A 16928-nucleotide genomic window follows, 5' to 3' on the forward strand; every position below is an offset into this window, starting at 1 on the left:
CTTTTAGGCCTGTTGGACCTGCATGCATTATTGGGTTGGGTTATATGCTCGTATGGCCCCTCAAATTTGAGTCAAAAATTATGTTGGTCCACTAAGACATTTTTTGTGAAATACACGTGCTAATTGTCCCTGCTAATTTTTCTACACAAGAATAATCACCAAGTCGCAAATAAAAACAAAATAACTAACTTGTTAAGTATTCGCAAAGCATCTTACATAATAAACTGCCAATCAGTTAATTAACTTAACTATAAAACAATATTCATGAATCTTTAACTTTCGCCATCTGCGAATAACTTTAATTACCATCTTAAACACCTCTAGTGACTCAATAGGAAAACCCAAATGTATTTTAAGATTTCCTTATAGAGACATTAGAAATACTGGCACAGGCAGAACACTTTCGATATCTAAAGTTTATGCTTTATTCAAGGAGGGACTCAGATTAACCGACACTTTCGTTTACGAGGCACGAATAACAATTGTTGATTGAGCAGATTATGTGTCGGCCTGTCTGTAGTTACAAGATTATGTTGGAGATATGCTTGTTGTGTTTCAATCCTTGGTAGATGCCGCTGTGTGCCGAGTGGACGGGTTGGAAGGTTTTGCTATGGAGGTTTCATTAAATTTTCTGTCGGTGTTAGGTACTTAGAATGTTAGTACACAAGTTAGGCAAATGGGATTTCAATAAATGTGGCAGATCGAAAAAAAATTATTCGTAGAAAACGGACCTTCTTCTGATTATATTTTGTAAACTTTTCAGCCGTTTTAAAAAAAGAGGTTTTTTTTTTTGTAACTTCATATTAAAAAAAAAGAGGAGGTTTTCAATTCGTACGTATTGTTTTGAGACAGACTGGACGACCCGGTGTTGTTGATTCTTATAACATTGTTATTTATGGAACGATATTATAGCTATTTTATGCTATACTAGCTGTTGCCCGCGACTTCGTCCCCGTGGTTAGAAGATATAAGTTAAGATTTATACCTACCCTGTTTTTACACATTTTTCATTATAATATATTTTCGCTCCTATTTGTCGCAGCGTGATGGTTTATAGCCCAAGCCTTTAAGCCTTCTTCGATGAATGGACTATTCAACACAAAAAAGATTTTTCAATTTGGACCAGTAGTTTCTGAGATTAGCGCGTTCAAACAAACAAACTCTTCAGCTTTATATATTAGTATAGAGTATAGATTTAGCTATTTTATAAGCTATTTTATTTGTTGATTAATCAATATTATTAAAGCACATAGATTTATTATATCAATTTGTATGTTAGTTTCTGGGAATGTCAGATAGTTGTGGGTTGTAATTTGTATCTGATTCATCTGACTTGTCACTACCAAGAAATAAATCAAATCGCAATGCCTAACCATGACATTGACATTTAATAAAAAAGTGGGCGGAGCTTGACAGCTGCGCAGACGACGGCAAACGCACTTACATCATTATTTGCGAGAAGACTGAGTCATTATTGCTGAAGGAAATATTAATTGGAGCAGCTTTTGAAGATATCGCAATGAGATCAACGATACGTTTTTTGACATTATCTTTTGTCGTAAAGATTACCTACATAAACTGTTCCTCGAAAGATTCGGAAGATACTTAATCAAGTGAAAATCATCTTAAAATCTGCTCATGATTTAACAAACAATCTTTTTTAATTTCTTGTCCCGGCGACTTTTGCTTAGTTGTAACTTATTTGTGCAGAAAAATACAATCGGATTTAAATTTTGAATGTACGGATAGGGCCCGAGTGGTTGAGGTCACCACACCAAACCCACTGTCTGCAGCATTCTTGTGACCCACAAATGCTTGTTCTGAGTCTGGGTGTCTTTGTGCACGTAATTTGTATGTTTGTGAAAACCCCCGCGATACAAAGATTAAATTCCTTAGTAGGTGGGAGTCGTTTAAAAAAAAGCATAAAAAATCTGTTTATTTTGCAGCTGCTATGGCTGTCAGTACACAGCGGGGACGGCTACAGCTGCCCCTATGGCCAGCACTGTGTGTTGGAGCCCGCGCCGCCCGGCCGCACGCCGCCCTGCGCGCAGCCAGGACTCACATACTGCGTGCATCCAGACCCTTATCCAGAGTAAGTCAGTACTGTTACTATGGAAACCAGGGCCCGTAGACGGATTACGTTTTTCAAGCGCTATACAATCGGTGCTTGTATGTATTGAGCTGATGATTAAAGTGGCGATACCCTCAACCTGTAAGACCCAACTTGCGCGACGTAACGCGGTTTCGTTTGCAGCGTAGATAGAACAAGCATTTTGTGTGATCCACGAAAGCTTGTTGTGAGTCCAGTGTCTGCACATGTACCTTGAATGTTTGTGGAAACCCCGAGACATAAGTATAAAATTTCTTGGTACTGAGTCCTTTAGAAGAAAAAACGAAGGCACAGTCTGCCCGTGACCATGATACCTGCAAAATTTTCGAAACGTCGGGAGCTAAAATCTAAAATTAAACCGCAAAAAAATCCGTAAAAGTAGTTTCATTTCAACAAGGGCGCAGCCACTTAGAACACTAGGTCCAATTGGAATAATTACTAAATATTGATTTAAAAAACTTAGATTATAGATCTTATTGGAATAATGAATATGTACTTGGCTTCGATTTGCATTCCTTTTGATGTGGAAAATGTCTTTGCCCAGCAAAGCCTCATTTACAGGCTGTTGTGTGTTTGTTATGAGGCAAGCAGGCTTACGAGTAAAATAACATAAACTTAAGACATATGCATCATAAAGTACTAAATCACAAGTCAAACTAAACTGTAACCCCTTACCATTTCCAAATTTCTCAAAACCCCTTCCCCTATTTTCCAGAAAGATAATTCGCCAGCTGATTGAAGCTGGTCAGTACGACATCAGCACCCTGCTGTCTGATGAGAGTCGAGACGAGTTCTCCCAGGCTAAGAAGAACGACTACCCCTACGACTACGGCCCCAATTCCCTACCGCACGTGGATCAGATATCGCTGGTCAATGATCCTCATTACCAGAAGAATTATAACACCAAGTTCCATACTAGGTATAATCATGGTGAGTGTCTTCTGTTAATTATATCGGTCTAGGCAGAAAATTGAAGAAATTTTGAGGGAGGATGACTACACCTCTACTTCAATGTTTTTTACAATTATCAACTTCAAATCGAAGTTACTACCTGAAGAAGCTGCTAAAACAGTCACTATTAATTTTTGTACTCCAGGCCTTAGAAAGGTGGGTTCGATGGACTGTTTGAAAAAAGATAGGAAAGAAAAAGGAGTTTGTGATATTGCGACAAGAATATTTTAGAGAGGAGTGCTTAGCATTTAAATCATATTCAGAACTTATTATCCTAATTATAAAATCTTCTATTCCAGACATATTTTCTCAAAAGACTCCACTCCAGCCGCCAACCGCAAGCGACCCAACACCATACAACATCAATGCTTACCAGGCATCCAACTTCTCAAAATTCGGTTTCCATGGTTACTCACCGAATGGCTACTGGAACCCTAATAGGAACTTCGGCGAATTTGAGAAGAAGGTCCTAAGACAGACCCCTTTGGGATACAACCAGAATTATTTTGGATCAAATTTTTACCCTGGTTTTGATACGAATGATTGGTTTCGTCCGTCGGCAGGCGTGACGCAGTACAATCCTAATGAATGGTGGAAGTAAGTTTCTTTCTTGGTATTTCAATGTGTTGATTAAGATGTAAAGTAAGTAATCTTTGTAATATCGATCCTCTGGCTGGAGACAAGCTTTAGCGCCGATCGAATCCCTCAAATTTATGGAAATGACAATTATTTTCCTGAGCCTTATTTGAGTTTGAGTTTAAGTCTGGATAAAACCATCTATGGAAATTATCCTACAATGAAACGACTTTTGTGTGAATGATTCATAATAAAGCTGCAACGATTTACTGGCCCGACTAGTTTCGGGCCCACCCGGAAACGTTAATCATGAGCTGACATGACGGCGGTTTTGCGATCTGAGTCGTTTAATTGTTTAATTAAATACAAACATTACAGATATATGTCACCGTCACGCTCTGACGTGACGATAGAGAGGTCCGTCACGTTCCCGACGCGGACCTCCACGGAACGGAGGCGCAGGAGGAACGCGGAGCTGGTGCGGGCGGCCGACAAGAGGAAGCTAACTGGGGCTGAGGCCTTGAGGATAGCGCTCGGGCTTGCCAAGTGAGTTTTGATAGCTAGGAGTACCTTAGTTACCATTTATCTTTAAAAAATAATATCAAACAGTTAGGTACTGTTATACGTCAGAGTTTATTTGATTGAGTTTTATTCTTTATATTTATTGACTGGGTCAAACAGGACATTACTGGGTCACTTTTTTATTGATCTCGGTACCGTTGTATTTCCTACCAATTCGCAAGGAAGACATCGGTTCGCTTTCGTGTCTTCTTGGAAAGTTCTGTATTTTTTTTCCCTCATATTAAATTTCGCTCGTAGTTCTTACTTTGTATCGAAATTCTAATAATTATAACTTATCTATCTGCCTATGTTTTTAGTGAGGATTCATCAGCAGAGCGTACTCGCAGACAAGCTCAAGCTCCGAACCAGCAAACTCTTTGCTCAGTGAGAACGGAGTTCACAACACCCCGAGCGGCTCTCAACAACAAAGGCAACTGGAAATACGTTGTCAACATGCCTGATAACATGTCGCAACTTGTACGGGCTGAGATTTGCACGTAAGTAGACCTACTATTTTTGAACTTCAAACAACGCCATCTATCCGATTACTACAGAACACTTAAGCAAAGTTTGGTTACAGCGCCATCTATTGTTCAGTAGCAAAAGTAGAAGTTAATTTTATTCCAGTTTGAGAAATAGTTTTAGGCTTTTTACTTTTACCAAAAATTAAGTTACTTTACATTTCAGATCAACGGAATGCAGTGGGATATGTACAGTGCCACCTGGATATACATCTCGCTGCGAACAAAAATACATACAGAAACGTTTGGTTGCCTTACAGTCGGACGGAACAAACCTCTACACTGATGTATTCTGGATACCTAGCTGTTGTCAATGTACATTTACAGCAAATACAAACTGAATCTAATTCGAAAACAAAATTAGTGATGCATATTTAGATAACAAAAACTTTTTCGCTTTCTAAGTTCTACTATTTGATAATAGATGGCACTACAATCGTTTAGTATTACTTTGTGTAAAGTAGCGAAACTGTTTTCACTGCCTTTTAAAATTATTTTAGAATCATGACACTTGTATTTATTCAGATGGAGCACAATAACTTTTGTCCTGATAGAGTATTATAATTATTTTAATTATTTGATAATATAATTAACGACACTGGAAACTTTTTTAATTAAGACGACCAATTATTTAATATGTTTTTTCAGATTTTTTATTATGTTATATGTAGCAATGTATGATTTCTGAGGATTTGTTTCCGACCTAGCAGCCGCGTATCTGAGTTCGATTCCAATCTTAACAGAAATATATATTTTTTTTCCTGTAACTGTTACATTTATATTTCAGTTGTCGATTTACGAAGTATTAACTAAATTTAAAAACGATTATATTTTGTAAATATTAGGTACGAATATTATATTATAATTTAAATATTAACATGCTTCTAAACTTTGCCTTATAATTGTTTGTGGATAAGTATTATATAAATTCAAAGTAATAATTAATACTGCATAAAATACATAATTATAAAACGACTTCTTTCTCAACATAGTTCCATCTCACTCATTCTTTATACGAAAGTAGTGACCGGGAAAGAGAAAGCACGATCTTGTTATGTATTTCAAAAGCATGTATGTTCAAAAGTAGTTTCAATATTAATTGCGATTGGATCAAATCGTTTATAAATTGACATTTGTTTATCAGACAACAGTAATTTCTATTTCCTATACAGTTTTGGAAAATCCTTTGAATTCAAGTAAGTTCTTGCTTTATCGCCATAATAATTATGTTCATAAGTAAAATGCACAAAATAAAAATATAATTTCGAGTGTATAGTTGGCTGTGTGTGATTCGAACCTGCACGTCCAACCTCGTGCATCCAGATTCATATATACAAGTCGCACAACAAGGCTAGCCAAATCCGTTTATAAATATTTTCATTTATTATTGATACAGTAAGTATTAAAAAACCATCTTTGTATTAGCGTAGTGATTGTATTCTCTCCATAGTTTTAAGATTTTGATCTCTCAGAACATATCTGAGCAACTATTCTAGGTATTAAAGATTGACTAGACGGTAAATATTTGCAATTTTGAAAATAGTAGTACTGTGAGAGACATGAATCCCGGTAAAATACTCATGGTTGAGTATGTATGAATTTTAATACAATTAAATGGGAGGAGCTCGTGGCTAAACAACAACTGCTGAGTTGATTGATCGTCGGTTAAGCTATACTTGATACGGCCGGTCCGTGAATGAGGGACTATCTATTTCATAACGAGTTGTTCCGAGTTTCGGGAGGCACGTTAAATTCTGGGTCCCGGCTGTTAGTTGCACTTCTTTGCCAGTCGTTACGTATGATCAGAAGGTAGAAACTGTAGAAAGTCTGACAACCAGTATTAACTAAGAGGTACCGATTTGCCCAGGTAACTGGGTTGAGGAGGTCAGATCGACAGTCGCTCCTTGTAAAACACTGATTCTTAGTTGCAACCGTTTAGACTGGAAGCCGACCCCAACATATTTTTGAAAAGGCTAGGATGATGATGAGTCGTCTATCGCATTGACCATAAGAAACTATAAAATGCAAGTATTTACTGCCTAGTTCTTAAACTATAATTCTTATTCCTAGTTTTACCTGTATTATGAATGCTTATATAAATTATTCTCTTTTGTACATTCCATTTTTATTGTAAGATAATAAATAATATGAAGACATAGAGGGTTTTTATTATATATTATGAGATACCTACCTTTTTTTAAATAAGCAGTTAATAACATCTGGGTAATTGTTTTTTCCCCAATGGAGAAGGTACAAGTCTTTGATCACCACACTTTGGTCATTGGTGAGTGTTCGATTATTATACTGCTTCAATAGCCGAGTGGGTGAGATCACCACGCCAAACCCAATGAGCGCGACGTGTCGCTGGTTCAATCCCCGTGTAGGACAAGCATTTGTGTGCTTGTCCTGAGTCTTGGTGTCTTTATGCTTTTGACTTGTATGTTTGCAAAAACCCCGCGACACAAGAATGAAATAAGTTGCGGGTGTCGTTTCTAAAAAAGAAAAGTGAAAAGGAGCACCTAAAAATTATAAGTCCTGTGACTTTTTGACAAATTTTGACTGCACTATGCAATAGTAGGTACCTTTTTAACCCAATGACATTTCGAGAATATTCAGTGTAGCAGAGGACAGATCAAATCAAGTGACTTATCGAAAATATATTTCATTTTCATTCTATGTCTATTAATAGTATCAATGCTATGTACTCCCAAAATTATGACTCGATGAGGGCACATGAAATATACGTGGTAAGTTGATATCTTAAAATTTTGTCCATACTTTTGATTATTGCTAAAGTCCAGTGATTCTATGATCAAAAATTGGTCAAAAAGTTGGTGTTATTTGTCCGTTACACGAACAGTTTCATATCCATGACGCCTCAAGCCAAGCGTTCAACTGGTCATATTAAAGTAGGTCAGTATAGCTCGCGCAGGAACCGAAACAACGTCCCTAGCTCAAACTCAACCCTGCCAATACACGAGTACTTTAGGATGAATCATGAACCATAAAGCTAACCTCTTGATATTGCATCCATAGGTTGTATTAAGACATTTTTCGCTGTATACATGGACAAGCAAACATATTTTTCCTTCTATTGAGTTAACGAGACGTCGAGGGGGTGGAAATCGCCACATCTGTAAGGGATGGAATATTCAACCCTTGGACCCGCACCCCGAGGGTTCTGAGCCTACCTTAACAAATTTTCCCTTAAGCTTAACTCAATGTACTGTTTATCAAGAAAACAAAATCCCTTTGAAGTTTTTGTTGTAAGTTCTTGGCAAAAATCTTTGAAAATTTTCTTTGATGCTTGCTTTATTTAATTAAACTATATAGCAATTAATTAGGAAGCTGGCTGGTAAGAAACTGCGTTTATTATGTCCTAAGTTTAATTAAAAATAACTGTAAGTTCAAAATTTGAAAATTTGCAAGCCGTCATTGGTTTGTTGACTCCGTGACGAGCGACCCATATTCGGTCGCCACTATTTTTCCTCAATTTGCAGAATGATGCAAAACGTTTTCTTGATTGTTGTTGAATATTTATAACCGAAATTAGATATGGTAACATTATTCAGCGTATATACGTACGTACTATAATCAGTAAACAGTAATCCTCTACCTCCATACTTCAATTTATTAAAATTGACAAGATCCTTAAACAGTGACATTGTCAACCAAATGTCCGAATGCATTACAAACGTAGTTACCAATCGAATCAAACATAACGCAATCAAAAACTAAAAATACTCAGATATCAAGCATTTAAACCACTATAAATCTGAAAGCACTTAGTGAGCGCTAAAACTGACGCGATGTCGCTTTCGAAAAAAATAAAAATTCAAGCAAAAAGTCGCTCGACACGCGTAAAAGTAAAAGAGGAAGCGGGGAAAAAATCAATGCCTGCGTTTTATGTTCTATGCGTGTGACAGATCCGTTGTCATGGCGACCGTGATGGGGACGCAGCGCGGCGGGAAAAAAGGTCGTATGTCAAACGCGAAAATAACAAAATGGCCGCTGCGTTTACCGCGCAAAGTCGCGCCCGCAGCGGTGCGTTCGCGTTTAAGCTTTTATTGTTTTCGGAAGTGGAGTGTGCGTCGTGCGAACGAGACGCAAGATGGGGTAAGGGATCCGGTAATCGATATTACGCACTTTTGTAGCAATGGAATTGGCGCGGCACGATGCAAGAAACGTTTGCACGCGTTGCAACTACTTTAGAAATTTTGATCTTACTTTTTCTTTACTTTGGTTCACTCGCTTTAACATCTGATTAAAGTTACAAGTTATAATATTTCTTTTACCTAATGACATGACAACATACAATATCGAGGAGGAATTCATAATCGGCGATATTAATTACAATTTTAATGAGTACCAGTCGAGTCCAACATTGTAAATTAGAAAAAAACCTTCGTATCGTTTGCCAGATGGCCGTATAGTTAATTATAAATATTATAGATGATAGAATATGACGTTTGCACAGAAACTGCGTGTTACAAGCGTGGGTGGGTGAAATTCTGATGAGTCACTTAGTACGGGGCGGTGTGGTGGACGCAAATTCGAATGTTTCGCGGAAAAGAAATGTTTTTCGGTTCTCGGTATTGTAACAATGTGAAACGTCATTTATGTTGCTCATTCGGTAAATTCTGATTAGCAAAACAGTTGGGACGAGGTTGAGGGTTTATAAAACGAATGAAATGATAATCGCTTTAAATGGGTAGTTATGGATATATCAATTTTATTTAATTATAATTTTAATAACAATAAATTCAATAAATAAATAACAAATTCTTTAAGCAGGATTGTTTAAAAGTATTTCATAAATCTGTTGATTCATCGTACAGTACAATTGCTTAAGTTATTTCTATAAATATTCAGAGAAAGACACAAGTTCGGAATAATATAGTGTCCTAACTTTGAGTACTAAAAACTGTCGTTAAATTTTCACTTCACTAAACTTTTATCTACAGGTTTTCTTGGAAACCACAGATGGTAGAAGTATTCTGTATGTGTAATATGTTCGTATAGAATAGAGTTGTATGTGTGCGTGCTTGATGCATGAATTATGTTGTATTCGGGTCACATTTTATAAGGAAACACTAAGCAACTGAATCTGTTAACGGAACTAAACATTGAGGGAGGTTGTCTTCAGTGTTTTGTTTCAATATGTATATTGTTTGACAGATAAAGTAGGTATAAACATAAATTGTTGTGATGCCATGTTAGTAATATCTGTTGATAACAAATCTGATTTCTGTTTCTTTCTAGAAATTAAATAATATTAGTTCCAAATAATGTAAAAAAAAACTGATATTTGAATTTAAAATAGAGCTTTAAATTTGGTTTACCTTGATTGAAGTTGGCTTTTTAAATTATCTCAATAATACTGGAATTTAATTCAAAACATTGTAAATGTTTCATTAACAGATAGGCATAAAAAATGTGCTTTATCGAAATACATTATAACGATAACTAATTAAGAGCTAATTCTCTAATACTTCATTTCATTGTACCACAACTGAAGCCTATAGTTTTTACTTTACACAAATCTGAAACCTAAATAAATATGTTCCCTTTACTCCATGGTGTGAAAACAGTCCTTACATTGAAAAGCCATTGGATACAGCACATCGGTTGGAGCGAAAGTAAATAGAACGTTGGCCTACATCGAGAATATCTTCTGTATACGCGAACACCCGTGACAGTTTATACGGCGTTATTAATTAATGTTGATGCAGTTATTGGATGTAAATATAGAAATAAATGGTGTTGTGTGTAGAAAGAGGAATATTGTTGTATACCTTAATGGAGTTTGTTAAAATGCTTCCGCGAGGGATTCAAAACCTAAAAGAGCATTGTAGGACAGTTTAGGGTGCATTCCAAACACCCCATATTCAAAATGCGATAATTGATATAAATATTTGTAGGAAAACATCAGGTATTAGGGTTAAAGCCTCGGTTTCTAACACGTACAAGACGAGGGGATCATTAAAATGAGTTCGTCAAGTGTCCCATCTCTTAGGGACCACGGGGCACCTAGCAGGTTACGCGGAGGGGAGACTAGTGCACCGAGCAGCACATGCACTGGGGACAAACCCTCTTTACACCTTACGTCCTGAACGCAAAACAATCGGAAACATCAACCTGTCGCGAAATGGGGACCAATGTCGCTCCCTCTTAACCAAATTGCGTAATAATTTTATTAACCCTTTCCTAAATTGTAACCTTCAATTTTAACGCTCTCCCCAGGTTTTTAACTCTACATGAACGCAGAGAAATACACCAGAATGAAATATACAATAAATGTAACGCGAGTTCAGAGTTGTTGTAAGTTGTAACGCATCTACGACGCGGCAGCAAACTTGTACCGATCGATAGAACGCCAACGCGAAAGCTCCAAGTAAACAGATCGAAGCTTTGAGCGAACTCCGAATCGAATCCCGCCAAATGCAACGACAGCTGTGCGTAGCCCGTAGCGCGCGTAGCCGGCCGCGCGGTGTAGAGGCGGCGCCACCGGGCGGCGTATTATTATTATTTGTAAACAAGCGAGCAAGCGTGTGCGGGCGCGGGGCGCGTCACGTGACCGGCCGCCATTGGCCGCACGGCAGCTGCGTCGCCGACGCGCGCGCCAGTCCGCCGCCGAACGCCGCCGCGTACACATGCACGCAGTTCGCCCCCGCGCGACGCGACACGCGCACTACTGACGCGATCGCGAACTCTGATTCCCTTTTTGTTTATTTTTCGCTTGCGTCCTTCGGACCGTTTTGTTTCCGAGGCAGCGAGACGAAGAAAAAAAGGAGGCGCGGATGGATCGAGCGAGAGAAGGTACGGAGTTCGCGTCTTACACAAAACTTTGTGGAGAAATGTGCAAGTGTTCCCAAGTAGTGGCAGAATGAGAGCTTTTGGTTTTTGTGAATTGTTTAGTTAGAGGTATATAGAGCGTCGCCAGCAGACCGTGAAGCGAGGTCCGGTGCGCGTTCGCGTGCTTCCGCCAGAGCTTTCGTTGTGTGCTTTCGCGAATCGATCCCTGTTTTCCTGCTTCGCGTTTGTTGTTGTAGCAGACAATCGGCAAACGGTGTGTCTAAGAGTAAGAGTTGTCCAAATGCATCAAGATGAAGTCTAACACTTATCTGAAGCTTATTGTATGTGTTTTGTTCTGTTGTTTTGAAAGGAGGTTAGTTGCAAAGTGTATGGAGACTTGCAAAGTTGCGCGACAGGGAAATGGGGATGTCAGGAGGCACGCTGGTGACGCATCGGCTGTCGTTGTCTGATGCGCATGATGTCACATAATTTAGACCTTAATTGTAACGAGCCAAATTGGAGCGGGAACGATTTCTATCTACTGTATTGCAGTTTGCAAGTTCAAAGGATGTTTGCAAGTGTGAAGGATGGTTTGTTTTCTAAATGTTCGTTACTTTTGTTTGTTACAAGAAGACCACGTGATCAAAGCATTTTTGCAAATGCAATCACAAATTGGCCGATGTCCAATAAACTAAGGTCAGGCCAATCAGAGACTCGAAATAAACCATTTCAAGTTGAACATCTCGGCTCATTCAAGAGCTTTACAAGTATATTTTTCTATTTAATTTTATTTCTGACGCATTTGAGTTGTTGGTCTAAAAGAGAGTAAGAAGCTTCTTTTAAGTTAACATCTCCGGGTTGCATATTTTTATGGTTTAAGAAAAAGCTTTGAAAGTAGAGTCCTTTGCATGAAAGCATGTGCTTTATTTACAACTGTGTTGGCACTGTAGATAGAAGTAGTAAACGTCCAGAATAAATAGAATCTTCAAGCAAGAAACCAGATTAGGCGGTATCGACCATATAATACATCCAGTAGCAATTTAATTTAAAATGTAGAGTAACGCTTACCACTTAGTGATGCTTTCAAACAAAGTTATGTCCATAGAACGTATCGTGTAATTTGTTTAGGTACCATCCGTTTGCCCTTTGGGTCACGAGTATGGTCTATCATTATGATACAAATATACATAGGTACTAGATTATATATACAGAGCTGTACCATACCGACGTATTTGAATCTCTTCTAACTTTTTCGTCTTGAATCGTGATCCTTTATTCGAAAATTTTACTTTGTTGAATCTTTTTGAAATGCAATACTGTTTAAAAAGCGGATAGCATCCCGTGCAACATTCAATCAATACTCTCAACAGAAAAGAATACTGTAATGTTACAAACTGTCGGAGTCGTACTTTGCTCCGACATTTTATCCACGTGTAACCCTTTTGATGCATCTCGATAATATAGCTATACACGAGATTATATCCTAGTTTTCTATATAAGCATTGGATGGCTCTACTTTTTACAGTTATTGCTTTTCGTACATAGGTGTTTTGTGTTTCCATATTTCAGGCCTATAACAATACACTGCATCGTTCAGTATGCAAGCATGGTAAAGTTTGATAATTCGGTCACCTTGCTAACAATGTGTTGAATTCAGATCGGTAAGAGTTTACAGGGTCGGAATTTTTCCTTCTCAAGTCTGTGTAGTCTATGGATTCTTCGTTGCCTGTCTGCTTTTTAGCATCATTCTGGATCTTGTTTTACAGTCTCAAGTTAACACTTGTCTTGTAGGTTTTGTACTGTATTTGTATGTAGTGTGTTTATTTCACACCGACTCTAGTTTATAGAGTCATTTAGTGCCTTAATATGCACAGATTGATACATTTAAGTGTCGGTTCGCATAAGATCCGGTCCCACGGAATAATCGAATAAATAATCTGTCTTCCTCTCGCGAATGCGATAATAGGGAGTCAAGTTCAGTGAGGCCAATGAAAACAAATAAACAAATTGGTCAATTTCGCTGGGTTAACAGTAGTATGTGATGAGAGCAACGCAACGGATTGTGCAATGCTATGCTTCCTTTTTAGTTGGTTACCGAGTTGTGTTTCCTCTATCTCGGTTTAAATTGTTTGGAGAATTGAAACTTTGGTTGTCTTTTTTTGGCTTTTTATTTCACTTTAAATGGCGTTGTTCTCTTAATGAACTTTCATTAAGAAATATGTATTAAGTATGTATTCTTCATTTAATTTCTATCTACATCTTTAAACTATTGTCATCTATAACACTACTTACCATATGGTCCATGCGTTGAATAAAACCCTTCAAGCCTAAATTCTAGCCTTAAATTCTATACATGAATATTTTTCTCCTAAAATATCAATATCGTGGATAAATCTAAAACGTTCAAACCGCGCTCCTCATCCGTCTGTAGTCTCAAATATCCCGATTATTGCCACAAGTAATATCATAAGTTGATTCATACTTTCTCTGTGGGATAATCCTCCTCTTATTGCTCCCAGCGAGCGCGACGCTTTCGCTTTAAACTCTATACATTGCTGGCTCAGTGTGTGCACAATCCGTCTAGGTAAAAGTTTAAACATCGATGTAGTGAAAAGTTTCTTGGAAATGTAATTGTGGTGGATATTTTATTTGGGTAAGGGTGAAGTCGCGACGGTGAACGCTCGCTTTTCAATGAGAATTCAGTTTTAAGTTTGTGCAAACCGTTTATTGTGGAAGTTAATATTAAATTTTTATAGTTCCAGCCAGTCTTATTTATTGGAAGTTTTTCGAGTAGCTACTGAATTAGGTATTTGCTCACGCTACTTTAGAAGATAATAGACTAGACAATGTTGTTGGCAGTTTAAAATGTGATGAGGATTGTAGAGTAACGGTTATAGAGATATCGGGGCATTTTTTAAGCTTTAAATGAACTACTAAACCGAATGTAAAGTACTCAATATTTTCTAGTAGTGATATAGATATAGATACGACGGCTGTATTGAAACTAAAGTGGTCTTAAATATAAAATTACTGACGCGACGCGACGTAAAGGAAACAATACTAAATCATACAATCATCGTCATACACATGTGACTTCCTTCAAACAATTCTATTTCATAGGTGTAAGTACAAAAAACGCTCAATTTCCGATGTCGCATCCGATAGCAAAGGCAGACGTACCAACAAAAAATTCTTTACAAAACTGTATCGACCAACTTTAGATGCCATTTTGAAAGTTTAAACTGAGTCTTTGTTCCGTTGTGTTAGAGATTAAAATTGTGTGGGTTTTTAAGGATGAAAGTGCAACAATAAGTTGGTTTAAGTCTTAAGGCATCAGAAAAAGTGGTAGTGTGGGAAAGATTGTCGTAAAAAACTTAACATCTGCCATGTCTATTGAACAGGATTCAAGTGGATGAATGGGATGGGACGGTAACTCTATATCGCGGCCTTATCATTCTAATGTTTTAAATTTGATGGAGTTTTGATATCATGTTGGTGTATTTATGCATTTTATTGTGTACTTACATGCATTTTTTTGGTTGTCTTAATTAAGTTTAGACTTTAATGGAACATAGAAATTAGATTAATTTTAAAATTATGTGACGTATGATATAATTCTAGTACATAAAGTTATAACCATAATTTACACTAAGCCACTACTTGGTTATCTAAAGTACCGGCCTATACAGAATTAAAAACAATTGTCAACACTGCGCTGATTTAAGTGTTCCTCAACATGCGGGCCTCTCTTTGAAAATGACACAAATTTTGGGAAAGACAGTAAATTAACTTTGAATAAATTGTAGTTGGAAATATGTTTATTTCAAAGCCGAACCGAGAACATTTTTTGGAAATAAAATATTAAGTCCCAAAAAGATTATACTTTAACGATTAAGTATATGTATATTAGATGAGCTTGATGTAATGTAACTAGTTAGTTGCGATCATCATCAGCTAAAAATTACAAAATTGAAAAATGTCTTCATTCAGCCAAAGTACAGATCATACAATTATGTTGAAACTAGCTGCTGCCCGCGACTTCGTCCCCGTGGTTAGAAGTTATGATTTATACCTGCCCTGCTTTTTTCACATTTTCCATTGTATCTTCGCTCCTATCAGTCGCAGCGTGATGGTTTATAGCCCTTCCTCGATAAATGGTCTATTCAACACAAAAAGAATTTTTCAATTTGGACAACAAACGTGGCGTTCAAACAAACAAACAAACAAACAAACAAACTCTTCAGCTTTATATATTAGTATAGATAGAAACCTTCACATTTTCAAAGAGTTTAGAGTAAGACTTAAGTAAACACAACAAAATGCTAAATTTTTTCGGGAAATTAATGACTTTCTAAAAAGTACTTACTAAAGAAACTTATAAGTTTATTATAAATACAGATCCTACATATAAATTCAAAACGTAACTAACCACACAGCTAAACTAAAACTGTCGTCGAATAATACTTGTATAAAATAATAGAGCAAGGATTGAATCCGCATCGCGGCAATCAAACTGATGTACACATCCTGCCTGCTGTGTCATTACGGGCTATTGATGTATTTGTGTGAGAAACCACTTGTGAAACTATTACTATATGTTGCGTATTCTCTTTGAGTTTGTTGAGAAAATCAGTTGTTTAATAGGGCTTTGGAAAGTTTATGTAAAGTTGTGAAATTGTAGGGTAGTGTGGTCTTGCATGCGACTTTTTCTCTCGGAAAAAGGAAACTTTTATGGATGTTTCGTTGTCATTCTGAACGTGGAAACCATTTTTATTTTTGAAATTAGTAAGAGCGTATAAAGCTACTTTAATTTGAGAATTTTAGCTTTCAAATAAAAGCAATATCTCGTACACAAGTCAAATTTGAAAATAAAAAAAAATTAATGTATTAAAACAAGTGTGATGAATTTTTAGTAGTTACTGGTGTCCAGCTCAAAGTTCTAGTGGCCGATGTTTTTTAAGTACGGAAACTTGAGTTTGCGATCTGAAATAGCTTTTGCCCAATTTTAGTAAGCTATTTGTATGCCTAGTTTTTTATATTATATTGCGACATGATTACAATCACTTAACGTAGGCATGAGTAATATCTAAATTGCCTTATTTGGAAAATGATAAAGATTTTCTACAAAATTTAAAGCATTTAGGTGTCAGTCTTTTGGATTTCGTTAAGATACTAAGATAAGATTAATTTGCGTTCATACAAGCTTTTAATGAACAAGTTTTAAATGTCTTTACTTAGTTTTTTAATTAGTCAAGTTAATATAAAAGTTATACTCTACATTAAACAAGCATAACTACTTACCTGTTAATACATTTCTTGATATCTATGTATTTTTTATCTAAGAGCGTTCATTGCTATTTAAATAGAACCCTCAGATGGAGAAAAACAACTCGGAAGGGAATGGAAATTACCCT

At 36.8% G+C, this 16928-nt stretch overlaps 1 protein-coding gene across 2 annotated transcripts in view; it reads left to right on the top strand.

Moving 5' to 3' along the window:
- The window catches only part of LOC113502460 (protein spaetzle 5), a 32588-nt gene extending 27259 nt beyond the window's left edge, over positions 1-5329 (top strand). Inside the window, exons 3-8 of one of the 2 annotated variants that reach the window (XM_026884033.1) lie at positions 1947-2092; positions 2826-3040; positions 3361-3658; positions 4016-4183; positions 4516-4695; positions 4901-5329. In XM_026884033.1, coding sequence (XP_026739834.1) covers positions 1947-2092; positions 2826-3040; positions 3361-3658; positions 4016-4183; positions 4516-4695; positions 4901-5060 — 1167 coding nt within the window. In that variant the 3' untranslated portion in view covers positions 5061-5329. Of the gene's footprint in view, positions 1-1946; positions 2093-2825; positions 3041-3360; positions 3659-4015; positions 4184-4515; positions 4696-4885 lie in introns of both variants that reach the window. The other variant, XM_026884032.1, reaches the window with a different exon arrangement.
- Positions 5330-16928: the final 11599 nt, after the last annotated feature.

Source organism: Trichoplusia ni, chromosome 17 (assembly GCF_003590095.1).
Source record: "Trichoplusia ni isolate ovarian cell line Hi5 chromosome 17, tn1, whole genome shotgun sequence".
NCBI lineage: Eukaryota > Metazoa > Arthropoda > Insecta > Lepidoptera > Noctuidae > Trichoplusia > Trichoplusia ni.